At 36.7% G+C, this 26,851-nt stretch overlaps 2 protein-coding genes across 8 annotated transcripts in view; one reads left to right on the top strand and one right to left on the bottom strand.

The window, feature by feature from the left end:
• Kmt2e (lysine methyltransferase 2E (inactive)) overlaps positions 1–23,527 on the bottom strand; it is a 96,110-nt gene extending 72,583 nt beyond the window's left edge. For 2 of the 4 annotated variants that reach the window (XM_047561607.1, XM_047561609.1), the window contains exon 1: positions 23,152–23,522. The gene's annotated coding sequence lies outside the window, so the exon portion shown is untranslated. Of the gene's footprint in view, positions 1–77; positions 151–23,151 lie in introns of all 4 variants that reach the window. The other 2 variants (XM_047561608.1, XM_047561610.1) reach the window with 2 other exon arrangements.
• The window catches only part of LOC124990998 (uncharacterized), a 60,802-nt gene continuing 56,727 nt past the window's right edge, over positions 22,777–26,851 (top strand). For 3 of the 4 annotated variants that reach the window (XM_047561616.1, XM_047561617.1, XM_047561615.1), the window contains exon 1: positions 22,777–24,187. In XM_047561616.1, coding sequence (XP_047417572.1) covers positions 23,157–23,792 — 636 coding nt within the window. In that variant the 5' untranslated portion in view covers positions 22,777–23,156 and the 3' untranslated portion in view covers positions 23,793–24,187. Of the gene's footprint in view, positions 24,188–24,488; positions 25,690–26,851 lie in introns of those variants that run through there. The other variant, XM_047561614.1, reaches the window with a different exon arrangement.

Genomic DNA, 26,851 nt, shown 5'->3' with positions numbered 1-26,851 from the left:
AACTGTCAAATAAGATATGTACAAAATATAGTAAGAATAAATGGCAGCCATTAATGAAATAATATAAAAGGAAATACCATGAGATGTCTGGGAAATCTGAGGTCCAAGAAAGAATAAATGTCTTCACAAAACCTGCTATCCAGAATAGACCTAGAAACCAAGTGAACACAGGAGCATTGAGCTATTTTTAAATGGCATAGAATTCTAGGTACTTCTGATTAACATGGTACCTAAAACCAAAGGGACTCACACAAAAATAGCAGCAAATTCCTAGTGATATATTTATTCTTCAATTCTTTATACAAATGAATGTAAACACAATAAAGGCAACAATTAAAGTTAAGTACCAAATCAAACTGAAAACATACTGGGAAAATACAATATTAAAGATTTAGTAAAGCAAAGGTAATGACAACAATAAAGACAAAATAAAAGGTAAAAAAAGCATTAAAGATAGAAAAAGCAATTTCAAATAGAAAACAGTCTATCTGAAAAGCTAGAAGACTGACACTGTTTTTAAGACCATGTTAAAAAAGAACACAAAAACATCACTGAAAAGATCACCCAAAAGACAAAAAGAATGGAAATATGAGGAAAATGTTTTTCCTAAAATTACAAATAAAATGCCTAATCTAATAATCTCTTTGAGGTAAGGGCCATCCATTACCTTTCTGTTCTTTGTAAGCACCAGACACAGTGTTCAAAAAATATTGACAATTTAATTTATTGTTTGTATATCACTAAGAGACCAGGCAGGTGAATTTTTGGACAAATTACCAATGGAAATTATAAACTAGAAAAGAAATGGCAAGGGACTACGTATCTGAGATTTCCTTATAATCAGAAATTAAATTTGATCGTTCAAGATTTTCTTATTTACAGCAGCTAATATATAATAATGCTTAATCAAGATCCATTCCAAGTTAATATGTATAAAACCTTGGGCAAGTCATTTCAGTGCTCTTTGCTTTAACTAAAAATGGAGGCTGGTTGGGTTGATGATCTTGTAGTTTACATCTTATAATCACAAATTTATTAAATTATTTGATAATCAAAACCACAGAATAAATACCCGATAAGACAATGAATATGTATTTCTCCAGCGGGGCTTATCTTAGTACTGAACAAGTACTCTACAAGTTCTTATCTGACTGATACCCCAACCTTTCTTATTAGTAGTTATAATGAACAAATACCAAGTATTTATAATGCTTACTTAATTCTCACAACAAGCCTAAGGTACAGTACAAGCATACTTATTATTCTCATTTTACGGATGAGACAGAGGATAAAATTGTCCAAAGTTCATAAACAATAAATAGCCAAATCAGGATTTGAATTCAAGTGGTCTGTTTCCCTAGCGTATACATTAGTTTGCCTGAAATTAAAATTTATCATGACTGATAAAAGAAAAACTATAATTTAAACTTACAGGGGAAAAATTGACAGCTGCTTCTCTCAAAAAGGAAAATTAATCAAATATAAAAATGTCTCACTCCAGAATATCTGGTCTGCATTTACTCTGGTATGTTAAATGAAATGTAACAAAATCCATCTTATTCTTCTGCCAAACCTGATCTAGTTAGCAAACTTACAATCCATTCCACAATAATGCATTAAAACAACACAAAAGTAGAAAACTACAGGCTCCGTCTAAAATTAGTTTAAAATGTTTCAGGAAAAGTGCAAAGCACATAATCAAAGATAAAACTGCCCATTATTTTCAGAAATAAGAACATGCCTCACTAGAAAGCTGAAAGTAACTCTTAAGAATTAAGGGAATCATGCTCTAAATTCAAGATTACTAATATATGCATAAGTATATTCATGGGTCCTTACAGAAAATTATTTTTTAAACAAGTATCACCTTGTACAAAACAAAGACCAACTGCTTACATTTTAATTTGACTCTCTCTTTAACAACCATTTGCAGCCATTTGCCTTGGCACACACCGTAATCCCAGCAAGAGACAGGAGGACCCAAGTTCAAGGCCAGCCTCAGCAACTTAGAGAGGCCTAAGCAAATTAATAAGACCTTGTCTCAAAATAAAGAGCTGGGGATATGGCTCAGTGGTAAAGTACCCCTGGGCTAAATCCCCAGTACACACACACACACACACACACACACACACACACACACAATATCACATTATTTCGTTTTCAGAGACAGAATTTCACCAATTCAACTTACAGTATACTTCTGAGGCAAATAACATTCTTTCTATTGAGAAACAGTCTTATACTCACGGTTTTTCCTGGTGATCTACTTGAAAAAGTAAAACATATACACATAATTCAATGTTTAAAATGCACATTTTCTGATTCTATAAGAGTTTCACTGTATCATGTTTAGTACAATTCCAATCATTAGTACTAAATGCAATATAAAAGTAGCAAAGCTTTCGTTTTCATACTATGTCACTGATAACAGTTACGTACTTACTCTCTTTAAGGTTTATTTCCTCACCTGTGAGAACAATCATAGAATATGTTTTCTGAATTGTTTAAGGATTTGTATGGAGCACTGTTAAGTGTCAGTTATAATCAGGTAACAATTCCAGGAATTAAAAACTTAAAGTTCTTTAAAAATGAGTACTGGAGAACAATTTCTGGCTATTATAAAAATCAAGTAAGCTCCTATGAGATTCTAATCTATTCCAGAACCCATTCTTTTCAGTAAAGAACAAAGGATGCTTCTTGTACTGGACTACAAATTCAGTGACTATGCTACGAGTAGTTTCATTTATAAAGCCAACGGTCACACCATTTTATTACAAACTCCAAACATACTGTTCCAATTACTTTCTTAAACTGAAATTCTTTATACAGACTAATGGTAAAATAAATAAGCCATCTGGACCTCGAAGTTCTTTTTTTTTTTTTTTTTTTTAATAAACATACAAACACACACATATATATATGGCAACTTTCATAAGCTTTTTATAAAAAATATTTTTAGTTGTAGATGGACACAATACCTTTATTTTATTTATTTAAATGTTGTGCTGGGGATCAAACCCAGTGCCTCATGTGTGCAAGGAAAGTGCTCTACCACTGTGCCACAACCCCAGTCCTTCCTGAAGTTCTTTTTACAGAATTTTTGCCAAAACAAGATTGGCTCTGATTAAGATTAGTATCTTAAAGAAAGAACCAATGGCAACATTCATATTACTCAATGAAAATAAAACCATCCCTCTAAAGCCAAGGCAGAGACACCCCCAAATCAGTCAGTACTTTGGGGAACTTCATAATGGCTTACCTAGCAACCCAGTTTATTGTATCATTAGCTCACTGGAGATGTGAATCAAAGTAAAGGAAATAATTAAGAACAACCTTTTAAAATTTAAAAATGTGTTTTTAAATAATACATAAACACACAGTGAACCCTAATGTAAATTGTGGACTTTGATAATGATGTGCTGGTTCATGGAATGTAACAAATGTACCACACTGATGAAGGATGTTGATGTAGAACGAAGTTGTGCCTGTGCTGGGGCAGAAGCACGTGAGAACTGTACTTTCTGTTCAATTTTGCTAACCTAAGACTGCTCTAAAAAATAAGGTCTATTAATTTTTTTAAAAAATACAGGTATGAACAAGACATAACAAAATATTTTTGGGGGGCAGGGTGGATACTGAGGATTGAATGCAGAGGCACTTTAACACTGAGCTATATCCCCAGGTCTTGTATGAGACAGGGTCTCACTAAGGTGTTCAGGAGCTCATTAAGTTCATGAGGTTGGCCTTGAACTTGTGATCCTCCTGCCTCTGCCTCCTGAGTTGCTGGAGTTACAGGCATGTGCCACCACGCTCAGCCCTAAAAAGGGTTTTGGAAAGTTGTTCTCAACACCAATTTTGCAACCAGCTAAACTATTGGTATATTCCTCCATTCCAAAACCCCTCAAAATAGAATAAATGAATTTCAATTTTATCCAGTTTTTAAATTCCCCACTCTATTATTTTAAAATAATATTTGTCATTCCCAAAGTGTTGGGGAGAACACTAAACTATAAAGTAAAATATGGTCAAATGTGGCCTTCTATGCAAACAGCAATCAGGATATTGTTAGTATTGATTAAGTTTGGATTTCCAGGTATAAAAAAGTATGATTTCTATTTCTTACACACACAAAAAGTGTGTAGTGGTGCACACCTGCAATTCCAGAGACTGGGAAGGCAGAACAGAAGGATCACAAGTTTGAGTCAGCCTGGGCAACTTAATGAAACCCTGTATCAAGGAAAGAAAAAAAAAAAAAAGTTTTTCTTAGAATTAAGCTAAGCCTTGGTTCATTCTCTGAAAATATAACTCACAAGCCATTTCATCCTAAAAGTTATCAATACCTGCTTTCTACTTATCATATATCCGGTAACTTTAGAATGCACTGCTCAAGATGCAAATACAAAAAGAATTTTTACTTAATAACAATCACCTCCCTCCAATCACAGCAAAAAGAAAAAAAAAAAAAAATAACCACTTTCCCAAATTTCCTAAAATCTTACTTTTATGTACAAAAGTACTGAGTACTGCAAAGTGCAACAACATAAAGCTCAATGCGTTTTAAAATTTCTTCCAGTTTATAGAAAAGTAATTATTACCTACATGAGTCAATTTTCCCTTCAGTGCTAGGGATCAACACCCAGGGCCTCACACATCCTAGACAAATGCCCTATTGCTGGATTATAACCCAAACCTACATGAACATTTTTTTTTTTGTGATACTGGGAATTGAACTCAGCTCTAGGTGAGCAGTTTTTAAAACCATGTTCCCTACAGTCCTAGGGAACTTAGGGATTGCAATAGCAGGAAAACAGAAAAGCTAACAAAGGAAATATGAGGAACAACATTTAAATTCCATAAATTTAAAAAGTTTGAAGTTGTTATACTCTATGTGTAGCTAACCAATGTGAAAAAACATTAAATGGGATACTCTTAGCAAAGACTACTGATACATGCAACGACTTGGATTAATCTAAAAGGAATTATGCTGACTTTAAAAAGTCAATCCCCAAAAGTTAGATACTATGAAATTCTACTTACATAACATCTGTAAAATGATAAATTATAGAAATGAAAAAAACAGATTCGTAAGGAGAAGAGAAAAGTAAATACAGCTATATAAAAGGGCAATACCAAGGATCCTTGTGGTGACTGAACTGTTCTGTAACACTGTAGTGGTGGACACAGGTAATCATTCATACAAGTAAATATACACAAAGAAGTACAAATAAAACTGGGGAAAATTTGAATAAAATGGGTGGATTATATCAATGTCAATATTTTGTTGTAACACTGTTCTACAATTCTGCAAGATGTTACCACTGAGGGGAGCTGGGTAAAGAACACAAGAAATCTTTCCATTATGTCTTAAAACTGCACATCAATCTACAATTACCTCAAAATTTAAACTTCAAATAAAGGACTTCACAATTATGGCCTTTACGCTTTTTTTAAGCACTGGTTAACAACTTTCCTAAAAATGAAATCTCACAGAGATATTCTAAGCATCTATTTTGATCCTATGATGAAAATTACTTTACTTTCCTATGCTTTTCCCAAAGACAGTGTCAACATGAAGTGCTGAGTTAAAGTTACCACCAGATATAACAGAGAAAGCCACAATGGGTACAGTAGGCATTTGTACCTCGTATTTTTTATGTCCATGGTTAAAAAGAATGATGGGAAAATGTCATGGCCTGCATGTGCTCCCAACTACCAGTTAAGCTACAGGAAAAGCCTAGGGCTTTCTGGAAAACACTTCGAAAATCACTGGCTAAAAGAAAATTATTTACTGACTCAAAATATGATATAAAAAAACTTGTTTTATTGGTATACTTTACCTGTCCTTGAAAAGAAGAAATATTCTTCCAAAAAGTAGTGTTTAAGCCATTTATAATAGGAAACCAAGTAATAGGGCTGGGGGTATAACTCAATGGTAAAACATGTATTTTAGCAGGCATGAGGACCTGGATTTGATCCGGCACTACAAAATAAATAAATAAATAAAATTTTAAAATAAAAACAAAAAACAACAAAAACTCTACAAACACATTTATCTTTTATTCACCTTACTTGTATAGATTAAGAGATTTGTTTATTATTACTCTGTTAGCCTTTAAGACCACCAGGTAGGAGCATATAATTTTATTCTCTCATTCTTTAATCTCAAGTAGAAGAATGTCTTCACTCTTCAGGGTAAACTAAGTATGCCTTCTATCACTACTCTGATTTAATTATTTCTGACTAGAGAACTTGAGTCTTTTTTCACTCAAAAGAAATGTACCTTAAATCTAATTAAGAGGATTTCAATGAATCTTTCTGATTCTGTGTTTATTAACAGAACTGTACAGTATGAATAATTTTCTAAGTGGTTTCTCTGCATGTTCTAACTTGATGTTTGAATTAGTAGCGCCCAAATACAGATTCACAAACTACTAATTTTCATATGGTAGGTTAAGCGTAGAAAATGACAGATTCCTAGACTTCACACCACATATTCTGATATAGTAGGTCTGCGATGTGGCCTGGATATCTTACCTCCTCACTCCCCAACAAATGCATTTACTTCAGTGCTCGGTTTTGTAAATAATGCTTACAACATTACACTATGTATCATACTTCAAAGGCTACTAGTTTCTTCTTAACTTTGCCCTGTTCAAAAAAGCATAGTTCACAGTAATTAACAATCAAATTAAGTTCCTAATGTTGATATTTTATCAGGTTACCCTGTTCCATACTAACAACCTTCCAATATAAAAATCCATCAAATATGCAAAGTTTTGGTACTGTTGTCATATCCCTCTTCATTCTCCTAAAAAGTTTTCTAAAGTCATTCTCTTTATACTTTTTTCCCTTTTCCATCCAATAAAACCTTATCAAACTTTCAAAGATATTTAAGTACCAATGTTTCCTTTAAGCCTTCCCAATTTTCCAACTTTTACATCTGTGCCACAAAACTAGTTTTAGAGATCGCCCAAAACAAAATTCTGTTTCAAAACACTATTCCAACTATAAAACCTGTTCCACGTCATCTTTTCCCTTCTTAGTTTCCCAAGAAGTAATACAAGAATGTATTACCTTTTTTTTTTTTTTTTTAATCCACTGGTTTATATTTTGACACACATTATTTTGAAACAGCGATTAGAAGTACAGTTTCCAGGAGTTGGGTTTATGGCTCAGTGGTAGAGTGCTTGCCTAGTGCATGTGAGGCACTGGGTTTGATCCTCAGCACCACATAAAAGTAAAGGTATTCATCTACAACTAAAGAAATAAAAAAGAAGGAAGAAGGAAGAAGTAGTATATAGCTTGCAGGGCTGGAATTGTGGCTCAGTGGTAGAGCACTGTGAGGCCCTGGGGCCAATCCTCAGCACCATATATAAATAAGTAAAATAAAAAATCCATTGACAACTAAAAAAATATTAAAACAAAAAAAACTGTTTAAAAAAGGTATAGTTTCTATAATGAGACCATTTACCCCAAAGCAAGAATAGAGGTATTTATATGTTAGCTCTCCAAGTCTAGAATTCGGTGGCTAAGATAACCACCCAAGATTAAACTACAATTTCCCTAACACATTTAATTTCTCCTGCTCCTTTTGGATGAACACAAACTCATTTTTTTTTTTTTTTTTTTTAAAGCAAAACCTGCACTGAAGAATGTTACCTATGTTGTCCCCTAAGGCTCAGCCCTCCCAATTATTAGTTTCTCATCAATCCAACAATTCATTTGTTTTTCTGTTCCCAGTTATCTAGAGTATATATCTACTCAAGTATCTATAATCATTTCAAAAATCAAACCTTCAAACAGAAACTTTTTCACACATCTTCTTTCACTGCGTTTATTAGATTCTCATTCTTTCAGTTCTCTATAAAATCCTTTTTTCCTCCAGTTTTCTATTGCATTCAGTCTTTTGTGCCTCCCCAATGTTTAAAATTCATTCTTGAACTGGGAGTATAGTTCAGTGGCAGAACATGTACCTAGCATGCTCATGGTCCTGGGTTTAATCTTCAGCACCACAAATAAAATTTATTCTTCCTCAGGCTCCATGGCTTCCACCACCATCTTCATCCTTTGAGTAACTTCCAACAATCAACAATTCTTTCAGCTTGTTACCATCAAGTTCTGAGTACCTTGTCTCTAACAATGGGAGAAATCCTTAATGTTGTACAACCATTGCCCCCCCGCCCCAGATTATGGCAACTATCTACCCTTTCAAAATATAATAAAAACAATAACATTCATTCATTTAATGTACTCACTGAACACATACTATGTTATGGATGCTGCTCTAAGTGCTTGGGAATCAACAATGAACAAAATTAAGTTGTTCTTAAGGCACTTGAAATGAGTCTGGGTAGTTCAATGTTTATGGGCACCTCAGAGTAGTTCTCTGAAGTAACTACCTTTCTTCTTCTTTTTTTAAACATCTCACTGTTTAACCAATGCTTTATTTATTCGTTTATTTTTAGTTATGGAAGGACATATATCTTTATTTATTTATAAGTAAATAAATAATTATGGTGGTGTGGAGGATGAAACCCAGTGCATCACCCATATGTGTTAGGCAAGCGCTCCATCACTGAGCTACAACCCCAGTCCCTCAAGTAATTACCTTTTGATTAAACATTTATCAAAGTTATTTTGATTAATTTTGATTTCTCATTACCTGGTCAAGAATTAGTGTTTTATGTTCAGATTAACAGACTTTCAAATGATTAAATTCTTCATCAGTCACTCTTTAGTTATGCGGCCCTAAGAAATATGTCTTTGACCAGCTCTCATGAAATGTGGGTAAAATATCTACCTTGAAAAGTTAAGATCTGTAATACACTGTAGATATTTATTAGTTGCCTTGCCTCTTAGAAAAATGAAGATATATTCAATCCAATTATGATTTAATTAATTCCAATCACAATTGTTGGCAGCCACAACCACTCAAATGTGGAAATAACAGCAACTCTATAAATATGAGAAAAGCTACCTTGATATTCAAAATGCATTTAAAATATTTACTATAAAAATCTTAAGAGTAAAGGGGCTGGAGATATAGAGCTCAGTGGTAGCACACTTGCCTAGCAGGTCCTGACTTTGATCCCCAGCAACACAAAAGAAAAAATCTTGCCAGGTGGGACAGCACACATATTAAACTCAGTGACAGGGGAGGCTGAAGCAGGAGAATCACAAGTTCAAGGCCAACCTCAGCAACTGAGTGAAGGCCCTCAGGAACTTAGAGACCCTATCTCAAATTTTAAAAAAAAGGGTTGAGAATATAGCTCAGTGGTAAAGCTGGTTCGATTTCCAGTACCAAAGAAAGGAAAAAAATCTGAGATTATAGTTTAATTTCTAAGTATTTAGCAACCTATAAAATCAGCAAAGGATAAAAAATAATTTAAAAACACCTACATGTATATACTTATGTTTAAACAGTTGACTTTTATAGCATTTGTTAGTTCTTTAATTCCAAGACTTATGGCATTCAAAGACCAAGTTCTTCCTCTTCCTACATTATTATAAACAAAAAAACAAAAACCTAGAAATGTAAAGACTAGTATATTGCAATTAGAAAGGTGAAGCTTGAGGGAAAATGTCTATGCACCTCATTCTCAAAAATGAATCAAGAAACAAATAGATTTATATCTCTATTAGGAAAAATATTCAGATATACAAATTTTATTAACTTTTAAAGTAGCCTGTCTTGAATAAGGCATATTACTGTTGGAAAATTTTTAAATTAAGGGGAAAATAAAATGTCAAGATTGAGGTTGATAGATAACTATGAGCACACTAAGGGGTCAGCATATTTATAAGAGATAGGCTGCACTCTTTCACTTCGGAGCTTCACTGTAAAGAATTTTCTGTAGAGTTTATATATAAATGAAAAATATCCCACACGTACTGAGTTGATCATTCTTGTAAAATAATGGAGAAATTGTTGAGTGAAATTGGAAAATGAACTACAAACTTTTTTCTCCAAAATCCTTAATGAACACAAGCAGCATGAATTTTAAATTCCTACAAGTGATATTTTAAGACTATTCCAACTGAAATTCCTTTTAAATACAAGTTCCATCATTACACTTGATAAAATTCAAATAATAAATATTACAGTTTCTCAGTTACTTTTAAAGTAATTACACAAAGACCATGTCTTTGGGCACAACTGTTCCTTTTCTGTAAGACCTGTACAGTTAAAACTGAATTCCAGTTTTAACTTGGAATTCAAAGATAAAGCAGTTCATAGATTAATTAATTAAAGCTAACAAGTGAATATAATATTTAACAACAATACTTTTGGTGTATAAAGTACACCAACCACAGGTTTAAATGAAAACCAAATTGATCCCAGCAGCATTAGCAACACAGTCCTCAGTTACAAGTATATACAAGATCAACAAGGCAAAATTAATAGTTATTTTACATACAAGGTATTCAACTATTTGCCACTAAATGAATCTAGTTTATAAAATTATCACAGTTCAAAAGATCCTTAAGAAAAAGTACAAGCTTGGTGTGGTGGCCTGTAATCCCAGAGACGTGGGAGACTGAGGCAGAAGGATCTTGAGTTCAAACCCAGCTTCAGCAACTTAGCAAGACCCTAAGCAACTCAGCAAGACTAACTCTAATAAAACATAAAAGAGGGAGGTGGCTTGGTGGTTAAGCGCCCCTGGGTTCAACCCCTGGTACCAAAAAAAAAAGTACAATTTAAATCTGACAAGGTAAGAAGTGTTACTGGATATTGACAGGTCATTATATCTGTTAAGTTCCAGAAGCATTTGAAATCTGTCATTTCATCAAGTTTGGGTCCCTTCCTATCATCAACTCCACTGAACAAAACAAAGATTGGTCTTGATATAACATTTTTAGATTTCCAAGATACTAAATAAAGATACAAAATACAATAGAATCAATTTATTTCTGGATTAAAAAAATCTGAATTTACATATACACACTAGGGAGTAGAAGTTGATGAATTCATCAAAGTTAACATGTATAAAAATAATAGAGTTGGTCAAGTGGTGCACTCCTATAATCTCAGACACTTGGGAGGCTAAGGCGAGAAGATAGTCACTTCAAATCCAACCTCAAAAACTCAGCAAGGTCCTAGGTAACTTAGGGAGACACTGTCTCAAAATAAAAAGAGCTGGGGATGTGGCTTAGTGGTTAAGTGCACCTGGGTACAATCCCTAGCACCAAATAAATAAACAACACTGTAAATTTTTAATTTAAAATATGAACATCAATTTTTGGTGTCAAGCCAAAACATATTCTTTGTGTATGATTTAGGAAATCACTGGAATTTTGGGTTCTCATCTCTTTATAATACATAGTAATGTACTTTCTACAGTTATTGGTTTTCATTTACTTCAAGATAAGAAATCACTTAGATACTTGTCAAGTATTCTGCATATGAACTTCCTTCTAGATTTTTATTATCTTTCCCATTTTAGTAATTTTTAGTAAATTACCTTAACAAGTTTTTCTTCAGTAATTAACTTGCCTTCATCAAGTTCTCCAAAGCATTTGTTTTCAATTAAACAATAATTTCCTTTACATCCATATATTATCATTGATTTATGTAACATACATAATATTTAAAACAAAATAACAATCCTGGGATGGGGTTGTAGCTCAGTGGTACAGCACGTGACTAGCATGCATGACGCCCTGGATTCGATCCCCAGCAACACATACACACACACACACACACACACACACACAAATGCAATAAAGTAACACAATCCAAGTACACTGAAATTGTCAATTGGGGAACAAACTCAGTGGCAGAAACAACAGTAGTTTACATTCATTCAACATGCCTGGACATTAAAATTTTTTAAAAGAAGGAATATTAATCCTGCAAGTTGATAAAACGAAGGCTTTTATGTAGTATCTACAAAAAATGCTTAAGGAAGCTGGGCACAGAAGTACACACCTATAGGTCCAGTACCTGGGAGACTGAGGCAGTAAGGTCACCTGAGCCCAGGAGTTCAAGGTCAGCCTGGACAACATAGCAAGACCCCACCTCAAAAAAAAAAAAAAAAAAAAAAAAAAAAAAGCCACTTTAGGAAAAATAAACTATAAACTATGACCACCCTCAGCGTATGAGATACCTTTGAAATAAGAATCAAAGGCTTTTTTCCAGAAAATAAAGTTGAAACAGCTATAGAGCCTACAGAGAATTTTACAGATATTACCTTACTGAACTCTCAAAAATGACCCTTGATAGAATCTTATTATCATCTGTATTTTGCAGATCCAGAAACTAAGGTACAAAAAGGTAAATAATTTGCCCGACCAAATTACTGGTTGTACTGTTCACACAATCTGGTTACAGTGCAATCAAATCAAAGTAGTATGGTTTTAGTCTCTACCCTTGCCTCTAAAGAAGTGCCATTTTGAGTTCTTTTAATAATTATACACTATTTTCATAATCTTAAAAATTGGAGGAGGTAAATAAGCATGTACAATTATGTCGTTTCCCAAACAGAAACTTTCTGAAACCCTCCCACAAAGTACACATACTTTTATTCTGATGATCAAGGATCATTAACTTGATCCCAATTTTTTTTTTTTTTTTTTTTTTTTGGGTACCTGGGGCGCTTAGCCACTGAGCCACATCCTCAGCGCCCCCCCCCCCCCTTTTCTTTGTATTTTATTTAGAGACAGGATCTCACTGAGTTGCTTAGCTCCTTGCTAAATTGCTAAGGCTGGGTTTGAACTTGCAATCCTCCTGCTTCAGCCTCCAGAGCTGATGGGATTACAGGCATGAGCCACTGTGCTGGGCTTGACGCCAATGTGTGATGACATAATTTCAATCTAAGATCTTTACCCAAATAACACATGGGTTCTAGAAATCAATAAATCATCTTAAATTGGGATGTAAACAGTTGGTCACATGACATTGCACAAAGACCAATATTCCCTCTTTCAGTGACTCTAAATAGGGCCAGACTACTAAAGAAGAATGTCCAACACAATTTCTTAGAAAAGTATAAAGCAACAAGCATTAGAACCTTAATTTTAATCCCTAACCAACCACCATCTAAACTATATTATTCTAGGAAAAATTTTTAACCTCTCTGGGGTTCATTCTTCTTATAAAATAAAAGCAAAGAGCTAGAAAAATAGTTTTTAAAAAAATGAGCTGGAAAGCACTAAAACGCAGATGTATATATCTAAAGACACAATTATGTAGTTCTGGAATGGGACCCAGGAATGTTCACTTTTAGAAGCACTCCATGTAACTGACATGAGATATCAGTGAGAAATATCTAATTGAAGGGCCTCACACATATAACTCTAGTTCTGTATTTCAGTCAATAGGAAGCCACTTTACATGTTCAAGATGGAAGCTCTGACCCGAAAGAAAATCCTCTAGTTCATCATGGGGCTTGCTTCTGCACCTTTCACCATATACTTCAACACTGGGGTAACATTTATTAGTACTGCAAACTGAATTTTCATTCATTTCTTCAGACATATTTGGATATAGTAGATTCAAATACATTTTTTAAAGCACCTACAAAATGCAAATTATCCCCATATCATTTCATTAATCCTCACAGTTGTGAAATATTATCTTAATTTTCTTGGAAGGAATTTTAAGTTTTAGAGAATATAATCTGTACTCTAAGTATTCATGGCTCTCAAATTTTTCCTTCTCCCACTATTTCCAAATAAATTAATAATATTCCTTTAATAAATTACCCAGTGACTCAATCAACATAATATTCAAATTGTCCTTCAAATTCACCACCAACATTTTGCTATCACCAAAAGGAAATATGCCAAATTGATTAGAGGATTCTGTTTCTTTTTCCTTTGTCATCATTCTACTCCAAACTTTTCTGGGAGTAATATTTCATCAAACACAAGGTTTGAAAAAGGATGTGCTGCTTTGTTCTACAATGACAAGATGTTTTTGTGCTCTACTGTGTTAAATGTTACCATCTTACCAAACTCCTTTTTAAAATTATTAATTTGTATGTATGGAAAAAAATGTGATTTCAGAAAAAATTTCTTTACTTCACATAACACTTGCTTTGAATGACTTTTTAATGGAAATTAGATGTTTTCTGCCCTATTAAAAAAATTAACTGTTAGGCCAGGCATGGAGGCACAAGCCTGCAATTCCTGTGACTTGGGAGGCTGAGGTAGGAGGATTCCAAGTTTGAGGCTATCCTCAGCAACTTAGTGAACTCTGTCTTGAAATAAAAAATAAAAAAGGCTGAGGATATAGCTTAGTGGTTAAATGCTCCTGGGTTAATTCCACAGTACAAAAAAAAAAAAAAAAAAAAATTAAACTGATAGCATTAGAGCAAATCATAAACCTAAGCAATATAACCTAAGATACATTTAACAATAGTTCTGAATATTAAATGAGGAGCTGTAATCACATAGTTTTCTTTAAAATATATAATTTGGTGGGGGGTGTGTACTTGGGATTGAACTCAGGGGCACTCGACCGCAGAGTCACATCCCCAGCCCTATTTTGTATTTTATTTAAAGACAGGATCTCACTGAGTTGCTTTAGTGCATTGCTTTTGCTGAGGCTGCCTTTGAACTCCCAATCCTCCTGCTTCAGCCTCCTGAGTCACTGGGATCACAGGCAAGCACTACCGTGCCCAGCTAAATACTTAATTTCTGTGTTCTCGATTTCAAATTAAACAAGCATCCAGGAAATTAAATCTCATTTATGTGGAAAACTGGGCAGGAATATTATCTTTATACTATCTAAAATTTATAGATAAAATTCTATAAATTTCTGCTTCCCTAAAATTTGTTTGTTGTGATTAAACAACCCATCTGCATCACAAAAATACTGGAAAAGCAAGAAAAAAACTCGCATAATCTCTATTACAGAGAAACAAATCACTATTAAAAACTCTGACATATCTACAATCAACATAGTAAAAAAGTCAGGCAAGAATAAATATTAATCTAGAAGAGAGAAAATTGATAAGAACAGCACATTTATATAATCTCAGATGACGAACAGGATATTTACACAATCCCTCAATTGCTACAGATCAACTGATAACAGCAAAATACAATACAGTAAGTATAACATAGAGAAACAGTTCAACATCCTAAACAAGTAATCAAAATGAAAAACATACTGGTAAAGAGCAAACAAACATCATGGCTCCAGATGACTTCCAGTCAAAAAAAAAATACAAAAACTGAAATACGAAGAAACCTAAATTGAGGGGCACTGTATAAACAGTCTGTCAATGTCATGAAAGAAAAAGACTGAGCAACTGCTCCAGAAGAAAGGAGACTTAAGAAAGACACAAAAGAACTAAATGCAATCTGAGATTCTGGATTGGCTATGGGGGTAGGGGGGATGCTAATAAAGGACATAATTGGAACAATCAATGAAACTGAAGTATAAACTATAGACTGTTAAAGGTGTTATATCAATGCTAAATTTCCAAATTTAATAACTACTCTGGTTACATAGGAAAACATGCTTGTGCTTAGGCAATGAATATATACACACTAAAGGTTATAAAGGGATAGGACATATGCAATCTACTCTCAAATGGTGCAGAAAATATGTGTATGTATGTAGAAAATAATAAAGCAAATAAGGCAAAATGTTACAAATTGGGTGATCTGGGTGTACAAAATGTGAAGATGACACAAACCCACTATTTTTCCCACTATCACAGAAACAAAGAACCCCACACTCCCTATTATGTAAAAATTGTAATTTTATAATTCTAGGCCAGGCATGGTAGTGCACACCTGTGATCCCAATGACTTGGGAGACTGAGGCAAGAGGATCACAAATTCAAAGGCAGCCTCAGCATCTTAGACCTTCGTCTCAAAATAAAAAGGGCTGGGTATGTGGCTCAATGGCAGAGCACTTGCCCAGCATGAGTGAGGCCCTGAGTTCAATCCTCAATTCAGGCTTGTGGGTAGGGGGATACAAAAGTTTTGGTGTCATTACCATGACTTCAAGAGTATATGGAAGTTCTACAAATAAGTTACATAAACTTTCTGTAACTTCAAAATTATTTAAAAAATAAGTTAAAACAAAAAGTCTTGCCTTTTTTTTAAGCATTCCTCAACATATATACGTGTATGTGTATTTGCTTTTTTTAAGCTAAAAAATGGAGTACTCAAGTTTGACATAGCAATTATTTAGCTTTGGAGGCAGTCTTCTAAAGATTATTCACAAAAGAAAATTGCCTTTAGGTAACTCATAGGTGTATTTCTGTTGTTCCTCATCCAAGGAAACTCCCCTCCACACACCATAAATACCTTCCCCACAAGCACCGCCTTATCCAGTAACAGCTAATTAGAGGGAACAAGATGGAGAATAGTAGTTCTCTGACACCTTGCTAATTTCTGAGGCCTATCTGTACTTTCTTCAAATAAATTATCTGAGATTTCCCTAAAGCCTATGACAAATTCTTTACTTAAGCTAGCTAGAGTTGATGTCTGTTCCTTGCATCCAAACAAACCCTAAAATAGCAGGCTTTTGAGACGTGAAAATAAGCTACAAGCTCCCTTAAGGCAGAAACACTCTTTATCACTCTCCATATCCTTAGTGCCAGGAAAACAGTAGCCACTCAAAATTCATTTTTTTGGTCTGGCTTTTAAAAATAATGTTTAGATAGAAGCTTAACAATTTAAGGCTGTATCAATTCAACCAATTAAGCAGTTTCACTTAAAGAGAAGCAACACAAAAGCACATAATCTCAAATACAGCAATATTATTTTCTAGATGAACTTTACAATATTATTAGATGAACCTCAGTTTTCTATCAATTTATGGCTACCAGGGCACAGTCCTAACCATTCAAATTGGTCAGGTCAAGATTCTTCTGATCCGCCACTTCATTAAAGAAAAAAATAAGTTTTCAAATTCCTGAATCTTGTCTTTCTTTAAATGATATATAAAGCAAGAAAATAAAAAGAAATCCAAGATGTGTTTCTATAAACTCATAGAATTTTTTACATTTATTAGTGTGTGAAATAAGAACACAAAAATGTTGGAAGAGAGAATTTTTCTCATATACATTCTCCTTATCTGTGAACATTTAAAAAAAAACCAAAGCTATATTTTCCTGATAATATCTAAGTAGTAACCATTTTTCACCACATTCCTTTTTCTTCCTCCTGAAAAACCATTGATACTAGGTTTGACCTTGTTCTTAGTACAAACATAAGAAAACATTTAATCTTTAAACTTCAACAATTTAATGATGGATAGCTGGGTGCAGTGGCCCATGCCTGTTAATTCCAGCAATTTGGGGGGCTGAAGCAGGATGATCTCAAATTCAAAGCCAGCCTCAGAAACTTAACAAGGACCTAAGCAATTTAGTGAGACTCTGCCTCGAAATTTAAAAAAATAAATAAAAAGGGCTGGGATTATAGTTCAGTGGTAAAGCACCCTGGATTCAATTCCCAGTACCTAAAATAAAATAAAATAATGGATAAGTAGTTGATTAGGGGTACTCATTAAGTTGTAGGTTATTATTTACTCATTAAAAAACAAAACATCTATTTTGATGACGTGTGTGTGGGTACTAAGATTGAACCTGGGGTCTCAACTGCTAGGCAAGCACTCTTATCTCTGAGCTATATTCCCCAGCCCTTAATGTCATCTTTTTTAATACCTTTATTTTATTTATTTATTTTTTTTATGTGGTGCTAAGGATAGAACCCAGGGCCTCACATGTGCTAGGCAAGCACTCTACCACTAAGCCACAACCTCAGCCCCCTTGATGTCATCTTAATGCAACACATCAAAAAACAATTCTTTGTCAACATACTGCATTGCAAATGTCCTACATCTCAAAGAATTTAGTTTTGCTAAGTAACAATATGAGCTTTACAATTCACCTAATAATATAAAAATGATTTCTTAAACTAAAACCAAGATTTGATTAATGAAGTATTCAAGAGGGGAAAAAAGAATTGATTTCATAAAAGGAAAATGTTTTTCTAGTGAAATATAACAACTATTTTCCTCACTTTTTAAGTAAAAAGCATCCTAGTTAGTAAAGGTTAAAAACTTTTCATATCCTTGAAGACACAAAATCTAATTAACTTACAGTGGGTCACCATCATCTGATTTTTACTGAGGCACTTGGTACAGATATTTACCATAACAAATAACTGTTTCTTTGCCTTAATATGGTTATTCCTTAACTCTATAAAATATTCATTGTTTAACAACAACAGTGCTATTTTTAGTTAAATTCTATCTACCTCAAATTTAGTGTAAAAAGCAATTTGCAACCACAATACAAATACTTTTGTATTAAGTAAAATTTAGTTAATAAAAAGTAACCACTTCAATATATACGTGTGTGTGTATGGGTAAAATATATATATATATATATATTTTTTTTTTTTTTTTTTTTTTTTGGCGGTGCTGGGGATTGAACCCAGGGCCTTGTGCTTGCAAGCACTCTACCACTCTCCCCAGCCCCTAACCAGTTCAATATTAAGAAAAACATCAGGCTCCTTGTAACATTCCTACATTATAAAGCAGTCAATAAGTTTGAGCTATTCCAATTTTAAATTCAGTCTAAAAGCTAGAAACACAGCAATATTTTACATAGATCCCTCTTAATTTATGGTCAGTAACCCAAATAGTAATTTTACCATAAAGCAAAAAGGACTCTCTACTCAGTAGTAAAAAGTCTCACAGAATAAAGTATTCAACAATCTATTCTAACACATAACTAGGAACAGCCCCTGATCATTCAGAATATTTGAGATGAAAATGTTTTCATTTAAACAAAAGCTTTAAATTACAAACTGAGCACCTATCATCTGCTAAGACTAAATTCTCTAGCAAGAAAACCCATTATACTTCATTAAAATTTTTTTCAAGTAACAAACTAGCACTTTCTAAGAAAACTACATCCTAATATTCCCTAAGCGGGTTTTTTTTTTTTTTTTTTTTTTTGGGGGGGGGGGAGGAGGGGTGTGTGTGAGGATTGAACCCAGGGGTGCTCAACCACTGAGTCACCTCCCTAGCTCTTTTAATTTTTTAAAATTTTTATTATTTATTAGGGAGAAAAACCAGTTAAAAAACCAGTTAAATTAGCAAGACAGGGTCTTGCTAAATTGCTGAGGTTGACCCCAAATTTTTGATCCTCTACCTCATCCTACCAAGTTGCTGAAATTACAGGTGCACACCACCATGCTCAGCTTCCCTAAGCGGTTTTGATAGTTCTTCAATGTTCTGTTGGTTTTATACATGTGCAGACCTTTTGTTATTTTTATTTTGAGACAAGCTAAGTTAACAAGGCTGGCCTCAAACCTGTGATCCTCCAGCCTCAGTCTCCCAATTCGCTAGAATTATAGGTGTGCACCACCACACCCCAGTTTTATATATTTAAACACAACTATGATAGTATACATACATGTATGTTCCTGTAGTAACATGCAGAAAAGTAGAGTTGTTAGGATTTACGTAATATACCTTTAAAAATAAACGTACGGGTTTTAAGAGTTTAATGCACGAGTCAGGCATGGTGGTGCAGGCCTGTAATCCCAGTGACACAGGAGGCTGAGGCAGGAGGATTCCATGTCCAAGGCCAGCCTCAGCAATTTAGCAAGGTCCTGTCTACAAAATTAAAAATAAAAAGGGCTGGGGATGTGGCTCAGTGGTTGGACACCCCTGGGTTCAATCTTCAGTAACCATCCCCCCCACCAAAAAAAAAGCCAATTTAATAAAAGTTATAATTTCCCTGCAACTACTAAGATATGTATTGAGAGGAGGAATTTCTCCTAATTTTTTAACTGGTTTTTCTCCCTACTTCCTTATTTTTAGAGTCAAAGGTCCTAGAGCTTACTGTGGATATATGTAGAATTCTCTGACTAGAAGCCATGAGGAAGTCAGAAAAGCCAAAATTGTTCAGAGTTCTATAGGGTTGAAAGAAAATGCAGACCTGTAAAGGTTCTAAACTTAAGGATCAGAGATCCTTTATACTGACAACAAAAGCCAAATGATCAAAATATAGTCTCTAAAAATAAAATTTACTCTCCAATTACATTATAGTTTTCTACAAATCCACTTAAACAGATAAGCAAGTAATCCCTCAAACTCAGCTATCCTTAGCTACCCTAAGAACAAAACCCATTATCCCCCAAGGGGCCAAATGTTTCAAAACTCTCAGGGAACAAAAATTACACATAACCTTTTAATAAATCTGCCTCCACAATCTTAACTATGTACAACTGATTAAAAATTATACTCATGTTACTTATAAAGTATTTAAGTAACAACACTTTTTTAAAAGTCTATTTTACAGGAACGAAACAAAACTCAAAGCAATAAAGCAAGCGAGTATGAAGCTAGTAGACTGAAGAAGGCAGAAGCTTTTCTTATTATTCCTAACTATCGAATTTTTAAAGCCAAGTGATTCTAACTACTTTGTGTATCAAAAACCTGACCAAGGTCACTATCAAGAAAATCATGGGCATAGGCAGTGTATGCTCCTATGGCTACATAAATAAAATGTATGAGAATAGACTGATTCTTAAACTGGATAGTAAGTTTCAAGTACCAATCTTCTTCTGAATCACAGCTCTTAACCACAAAGTCCATAAAATAATTGCATAGCATTTAATACAGCAGTGAAGGATCTCAACTTACATACTCGAAAAAGAGCATAATACAAATGAGCACTGATCCCAAATCACTATGCAAACTCTCCCATTATTGACCTACATTTCATTATATAATAAAATATTTCAAAGATTCAAAGTAAGGTTGTGTGCTCAATCTTTAAGGATGAAACTCACTGGTACGTGGAAAATCCCTAAACCAGTTACTTCCATAATTATTTTGTAGAATAGAACCTCATCATCAACCTTGTTCACCATATGAAGTAAATTCTGCTCTGAAATACTGACAACGGAATAAGAGAAGCATAAAAAGGGTGTATATAACCACTCTTTTTAAGTATTACCATGTTGAAAAGCACTCACTCATCTTTTAGTTGCCCCACAATCTGGTCATTAAATGCCATTAATGACCCACAGATATCTCAATGCTGAGTTCAGTCCCAAAAGATCAACCTCCCACTATGGAAATGATTCTAATTACACTTTTAAAAATACAGTTAAACGACACCTGACAGCATTTAATTGTGGGCCTCAGTCTACAAGATTCTGCATATGGCAAAAAATGGATTCTAGACCCTATTATGGTAACGTTTTTACTTAAAGTTTATTAAAACAGACTAAATTCCACAATCCCTTAATAGGTAAATGGTCATGTCTGGGGGGTTGAGAACCAAGAACCAAAGCCCTACTGTTTTTACTTACATAATGATGATAGTATGCTATAAGACAAATTTAAAAGTAAGCAAAATAAGGAGCTTCATTTTATCAAATATACTATTAACTTTGAAAATTCTTAAGGAAAGCTTTAAATACATGGGGAAAATGGATGCAAAATATAACAGTGGGAAGAACAGCATCTCTACACCTAGTGAAGTAACAGGTTTAGGCTTGTTTGTACAGCTCCCTAAAATTTACTCTGAAACAGAATACAAAAACCAAAATGCAAAAATTTGGTCAAGAGTTGAAGGGAAATGTTTTACTGTAGATTAAAATACCCAATCATATGAAATAGATTACACTTACACACTTAGAAGAATATTTTAATTTACTCTGACATCTTGAATAAAAGATGTTAAATTAAACCCAACATAAACTATTATGGGTACCTAAATAATATTTTTAATATTTAGCTCCATCCACCCTGACCACTGAAATTTCCAAGACTACCTGTTATTTTTTTTTTTTAAAGTGGTGTCTTTTAATTTGCCTCTCAGGAAAAAAACAATAAAATTAATCTACTAAAACACAGAATTGTAATTTGCAGTAAAATCAATACCTTTTTGTAAATGACTTGGGTAAGAAAAAAAATCCCAGTCTTTTCATGTAAACATAATAAGACTGTAATATGCTGCAGACAAACGCACTGCATGGGGTGTGGAGGACCCGAGCTGATTAGATTACCACAACATCAGCCTGGGGCCGCCATTTTTAGAATCTGTAAAGGACAAAAGAGGGAAATTACAATTTTTACTCCCCATCTCGGAAATTAAAGGAAAAAAAGGACTATTTTCCAACTAGGCACTGATGTCTCCTGCCTAGAGTTGAATGCACCTCACTTAATCCTCTCCAAGGACTCCAGAACTCCAAACACCTTACGTTATTCACATCTCTAAAAGGTGAATAAAATAGCACGGGGTTTACTCTAGAGTTGATTTCTCTTTGACCTCAAATTGTATCATTCTCAAGAGAGAGCCCAGCTAGGACGCATCTACACGGAACTAAGGCCAGTGGAAGAGAGCACTCCGGATTGTTTTTTTCTTTCCCTCCTCCTCCGTTTAGCACAGGGAACCGTTTGTTTCTCATCTGTGTCTGCTGCCACAGTGTTTGTGCCAATCCTTTGGTCAAAGTAAGCTTTTCTGAAATAAGCCATATTGTGGATTCTAAGGCTCCAGCACAGTAAAGGACGGCGGTAATGCAAGAGGAGTGGGGGGAGGAGACTGAGAAGGCTGGGTACTGGGGTGACCACCTCAGGGGCGGGTTTACCCTCTCCCAGAGAGGATGAGGAGCTGTCTCGCTTTCCCACAAAGAGGGATGCCCAGGGCGTTCTTTTAACCCCCTTCATATTTACGAGAACACTATGCCAAAGACTGCCAATCAAGAGATGGAAAAAGAAAAAAAAAAAAAAAAAATGGGGCCTATACGGCTTTTCCACACCTGAACAAGACGCAGCTGAGAAAAGCGAGAACCGGTAGCTCCTGGGACCTCTTCGACACAAACCCTACTAACAGTCACAGCCTCCCTCCTCACCCAAGCGGCCTTAACCCGCTGCCTGGGAGGAGTGCGCCCCCTCCCTAACTCCCACTCTCAAGGGGGTTTAACTGCCAGTTTCCCCTTCCACTACCCTAAAACCCGCCATAATGCTCCATTTCTAGGGTCAAGCAAGAGAAAGGACACATTCGATTTAAACGAGCGACGTCTTGCCCAGCAAAGACACCTGAGAGTCAACGTCGACTCCCCCCTCCCGAAGGATAAAGATGAGAAGCCCCCACCGCCTTGAATCACAGTCCCCTCACCCTGCAAACCCCACGAACTCCCACGGAGACGACAAGCACTGACCTGTGATGTTCACACACCAGACACCCGAACCCCGTTATTTGCTCGACCCCCAAGGAGTCTCTTCACACCTCCGCGATCAGACGAACCCCCGACAGCAGCCACTGCGGACACAGGACCCGGCTCCACACACCCCCTCCCCAAACAGCAGCGCGCAGCCTCTTCGCCAGGAGCCAAGGAGTAGGGGAGGGGGCACCCAGGCAGTCAACAGGAACGCAGAGGCGACGGCGAGGCTGCTCGGTGTGTCTGTGCCCCCTCTGTTGCCGCTCCCGAACTCAGGCACCGTCTCCGACTCGGCCCCCTGCGCCCGCTCAGTGTCACTGCTTCTCGCTCTGGGAAAATGGCGGCGACGGCGGCGGCCGCGGCGGCGGCGGCGGCGGCGGCGGCGGCGGCAAGTGCACGGGGCCCGCCCGCCCCGCTCCGCAGGGGCAGGGGGGAGGGGACGAAGCTGTCCGCCGCCATTTTGCTTGTGGGCTGCCGCCCGACCGTTGCCTCTCAACAGAGGCGCGAAGGTAACTGAAGATAGTAGGATGGATAGAGTCTCAGTCTTTTTAACAACAGATGCATTCAACAGTTCACCAAAGGTTTGGGGGAAAATTTCAACATCTGATGGAATCGGTTCTTTACCCGTTTTCCCTGAGTAGCCCTCATGTCTCGTTAACAAGTGAGCTTGGGCATGCCACTAGGTGGAAGGATGATGACCGTAAGGCCTGGATAGGTCCCCACCCCACACCCCGTCTCACAGTGCCCTCCTAAAGCAATGCATTTTCTTCCATCCGCAAAACAACCTCAGCCCCAGCCTCCCCCTCCCCCGCCCCAGTCTGGCCTCCAGCGCAGGGTGAACCCGGCTGGGGTGTCACTCGACGCCCACTAGGGGACGAGGAACTTCCAGTGCGCAGGCTCCGGGCACCGGATAAAAGCGGAGCTGGCGGGTACAGAGCCGTCTTGATGGAGGAGCGAAACTGAAGAGGTCGGGGGGAGAAGCACCAGAAAACATGCAGCCACCGCCAGCGCCGCCTCCCTGCCACCGTGTATCGGGGTAAAAGCTGCCGTTGCCATCGGTGCAGTTGCCGTCGCTGCCTCCTATACGTCTCTTGGCCCCGGGAAAAGATTTCCCTGCCGCGGGACAATATGCGGGGAGGGGAGCGGTGATTCCTTTAAGTGGCGGTGATTGAACGGGGGAAGGGCAGGGAGACGGCTATCTCTTAAAACAAAAGGGGAAGGCCAAATAATAAAACAAGGATTTCCCCCACTAAAGTGACACGGCAATTCCTGCGCTCCTTTTGGGGTGGGGGGAGGTCTCTCCCCGAAATGGCGGTTTCCGTCTTCTTGCCCCACAGCGACCCCGAGCTCTCGGTAAGCTGAGTGGGGAGAGGCAGAGGCGGTCTCGGCAGCCAATCGGTGCCTGATGTGTTCTGTCGGATGCGTCGTGATTGGGTAGCGATGACCTCATGCTGCAGCAGCGGGTGGGGCCAAGGCCGCCGGGGGAGGCTGTTGCAAAGGCTGAGAGGGAGAAGTGACGATGGTGATCGTTGCCGCCGCGGCTGATATGGAACCCAAGCAGTGGCGAAGGGATTCGCAAGGATCTTTCCTGACCATTTTCTCCTGTCCCTGCGCGAGGTGAGGGCCCTGGCTCGGCCTCTGCAAGACTTTGGGGCGATGGCGCGGACGAGGAGACACGATTGCTCTTGTGACTTTTTTAACTGCGTCAGGGCAAGATGGCGCTGGGTCTCCTTGGGGCGCGGGGGGAGAGGCACGTCCACCGCCGCCGCAGCGCATGTGACCGGCTGCATTCCTGTGGGGTTTGGCGCAGACCCAGGCTGGGGCGGGGGAGGGTACAGGACTTGGGCGGAGGAGACTGTGGTGCGGTCGGCGTTGGCGGCCTGAAGAGGAAGAGATGACTCTTTCAAAGCTTCCCCTCCCCCACACAGCAGAGCTGCTGCGCCTCCCGGGAAAGCCCCGGGAGGGACACTCGTTTCGGGTGTGACCGCTGTTGGTGGAGGTTGTTTAGCGCCCTAATTTCTTATCAGCCTTTCTCCTTGCAAAGTGTACTTACGTAAGGTGGCAAGTCCCTCTTCTGGAAATGGGAATCAATTTTGAGTGAGGCCCACTGGGTGGATAGCCAGCGGGGAGGTTAACTGCGGGGGCCCAATGACGAGGAGTATCGTCCGTTTTCTGAGAAAACGTGAAGTTTCTCGAATCTGAATAGAAAAATACAGTATCACCAAAATTTACAAGCAGGTGTAAAGCAACCAGAGAGTCTCCTGAAGGGCACTTTTCAAACTCTGCTTCCATTCGTGCCTTCTGTTCTTCTTAATGGTACCCTCCCTCGTCTGTAAATCCTGTAAGAATGTGTAATCTTATTGGTGGGATTTGCCTTTCTTTTTAAATGTAGGCAGAATAAAAGCTGCCAGTGTTTGAGCCTGTATGAACTTGTAAGGTTTTCAATACCTTAAAGTCTGTTGCCTTTCGTTTTTATTCTGGTGTTTAAAAATAAAAAATGAAATTGTAAGCACTTCTAATAAATATTATTCAATAGGGTCCTTGAACCGTGTAATATTAAAACCCCCTCTTTAAAGTAATTTTGTAGTCGTATGACATACACTTAGTGTTTGAAACCTTGAATAGGTGAAAATGTCCAGAAACTCAACAGTTTTTAGAGACTGTGTATTTATATATTTTGTTATTCCCACTTGGTCATTCTAGTTAATCGTAGCCAAAAACTAGTGATAATTTAAAGGCGTTCTCTCCCCTTGGATGGTGTTAAGAGCGGGGAATTGTTCAACAAAACTTGCAACCAAAATCTGGATAGCTCATTGACAGTATGTGTATTAAATTAGATGTTAGGAGGAAGTGCTTACTGGACCTAAAAAGATGACTTTACCCCGGGGTCAAAGTTGTAACGTTTCTTTAGTTGTAAGTTTTTGGTAGTTTGAAAACAAGATTTTTAATTAATTTGCTTATCCTTAGTTTCTGTGGATTTCATTTTTTGCTATTAAGTCACCAAATATGAGTGAACTGAAAAGCCAGTACTTGAAATGTAAATAGTTACTTAGTACAAAGAATTTAACATTCATAGCTTTTTTTTTTTTTTTTTTTTTTTTCTCTCCTTTGCCTTTCAGACTTAAAACAGGCATTTTGTAGAACCCTTGAATAAGTATTTGCTTTGTGTAAGTTCCTGGCTCCCTTTCTTTACTCATAGCAACTCTTATTACTTAGAAAAGGTACTAAATATGAAGCCAGTGGATTATATAATTTTCAGAATGTTCTCAACTTCATTCTACCTTAATAAGAAAAAGAAGCCATTTTCTAAGTTAATAGAAACAAACCTTTTGTACTTTAATCAGTGTTTCTTGTGGTTCCTAATTGCTAAATGCATTAAACTCTTGATCTTATCTTGATTATTCTGTGATATTTAAATTCTAGTCAGGATTACTTTTCTTTGACTGCCTTCTTGAATTATGTTCTCCCTGGACAAAATCATTTGTGCCTATTCTATGAACTCTCCATTACTCATCTCCATCTTGGTTCTAGCTTGAAATGCAAATCTTAATGTTTAAAGGGGGTCACGGACTTTCTGAGCTCATGGAATACTAGGCTTGGGACTTGATTCCTAAGAACTTTCTTTACTCATCCCTTCACAAAGATTATTTTTGTTCCAATCATTGTCGGGTACATTTGCTGTAATCTTACTGGTTTTGTG

Source organism: Sciurus carolinensis, chromosome 8, assembly GCF_902686445.1.
Source record: "Sciurus carolinensis chromosome 8, mSciCar1.2, whole genome shotgun sequence".
Classification (NCBI taxonomy): Eukaryota; Metazoa; Chordata; class Mammalia; order Rodentia; family Sciuridae; genus Sciurus; species Sciurus carolinensis.
Note: the sequence above shows the minus strand (reverse complement) of the source record. Positions and strands in the feature narration are given on the sequence as shown.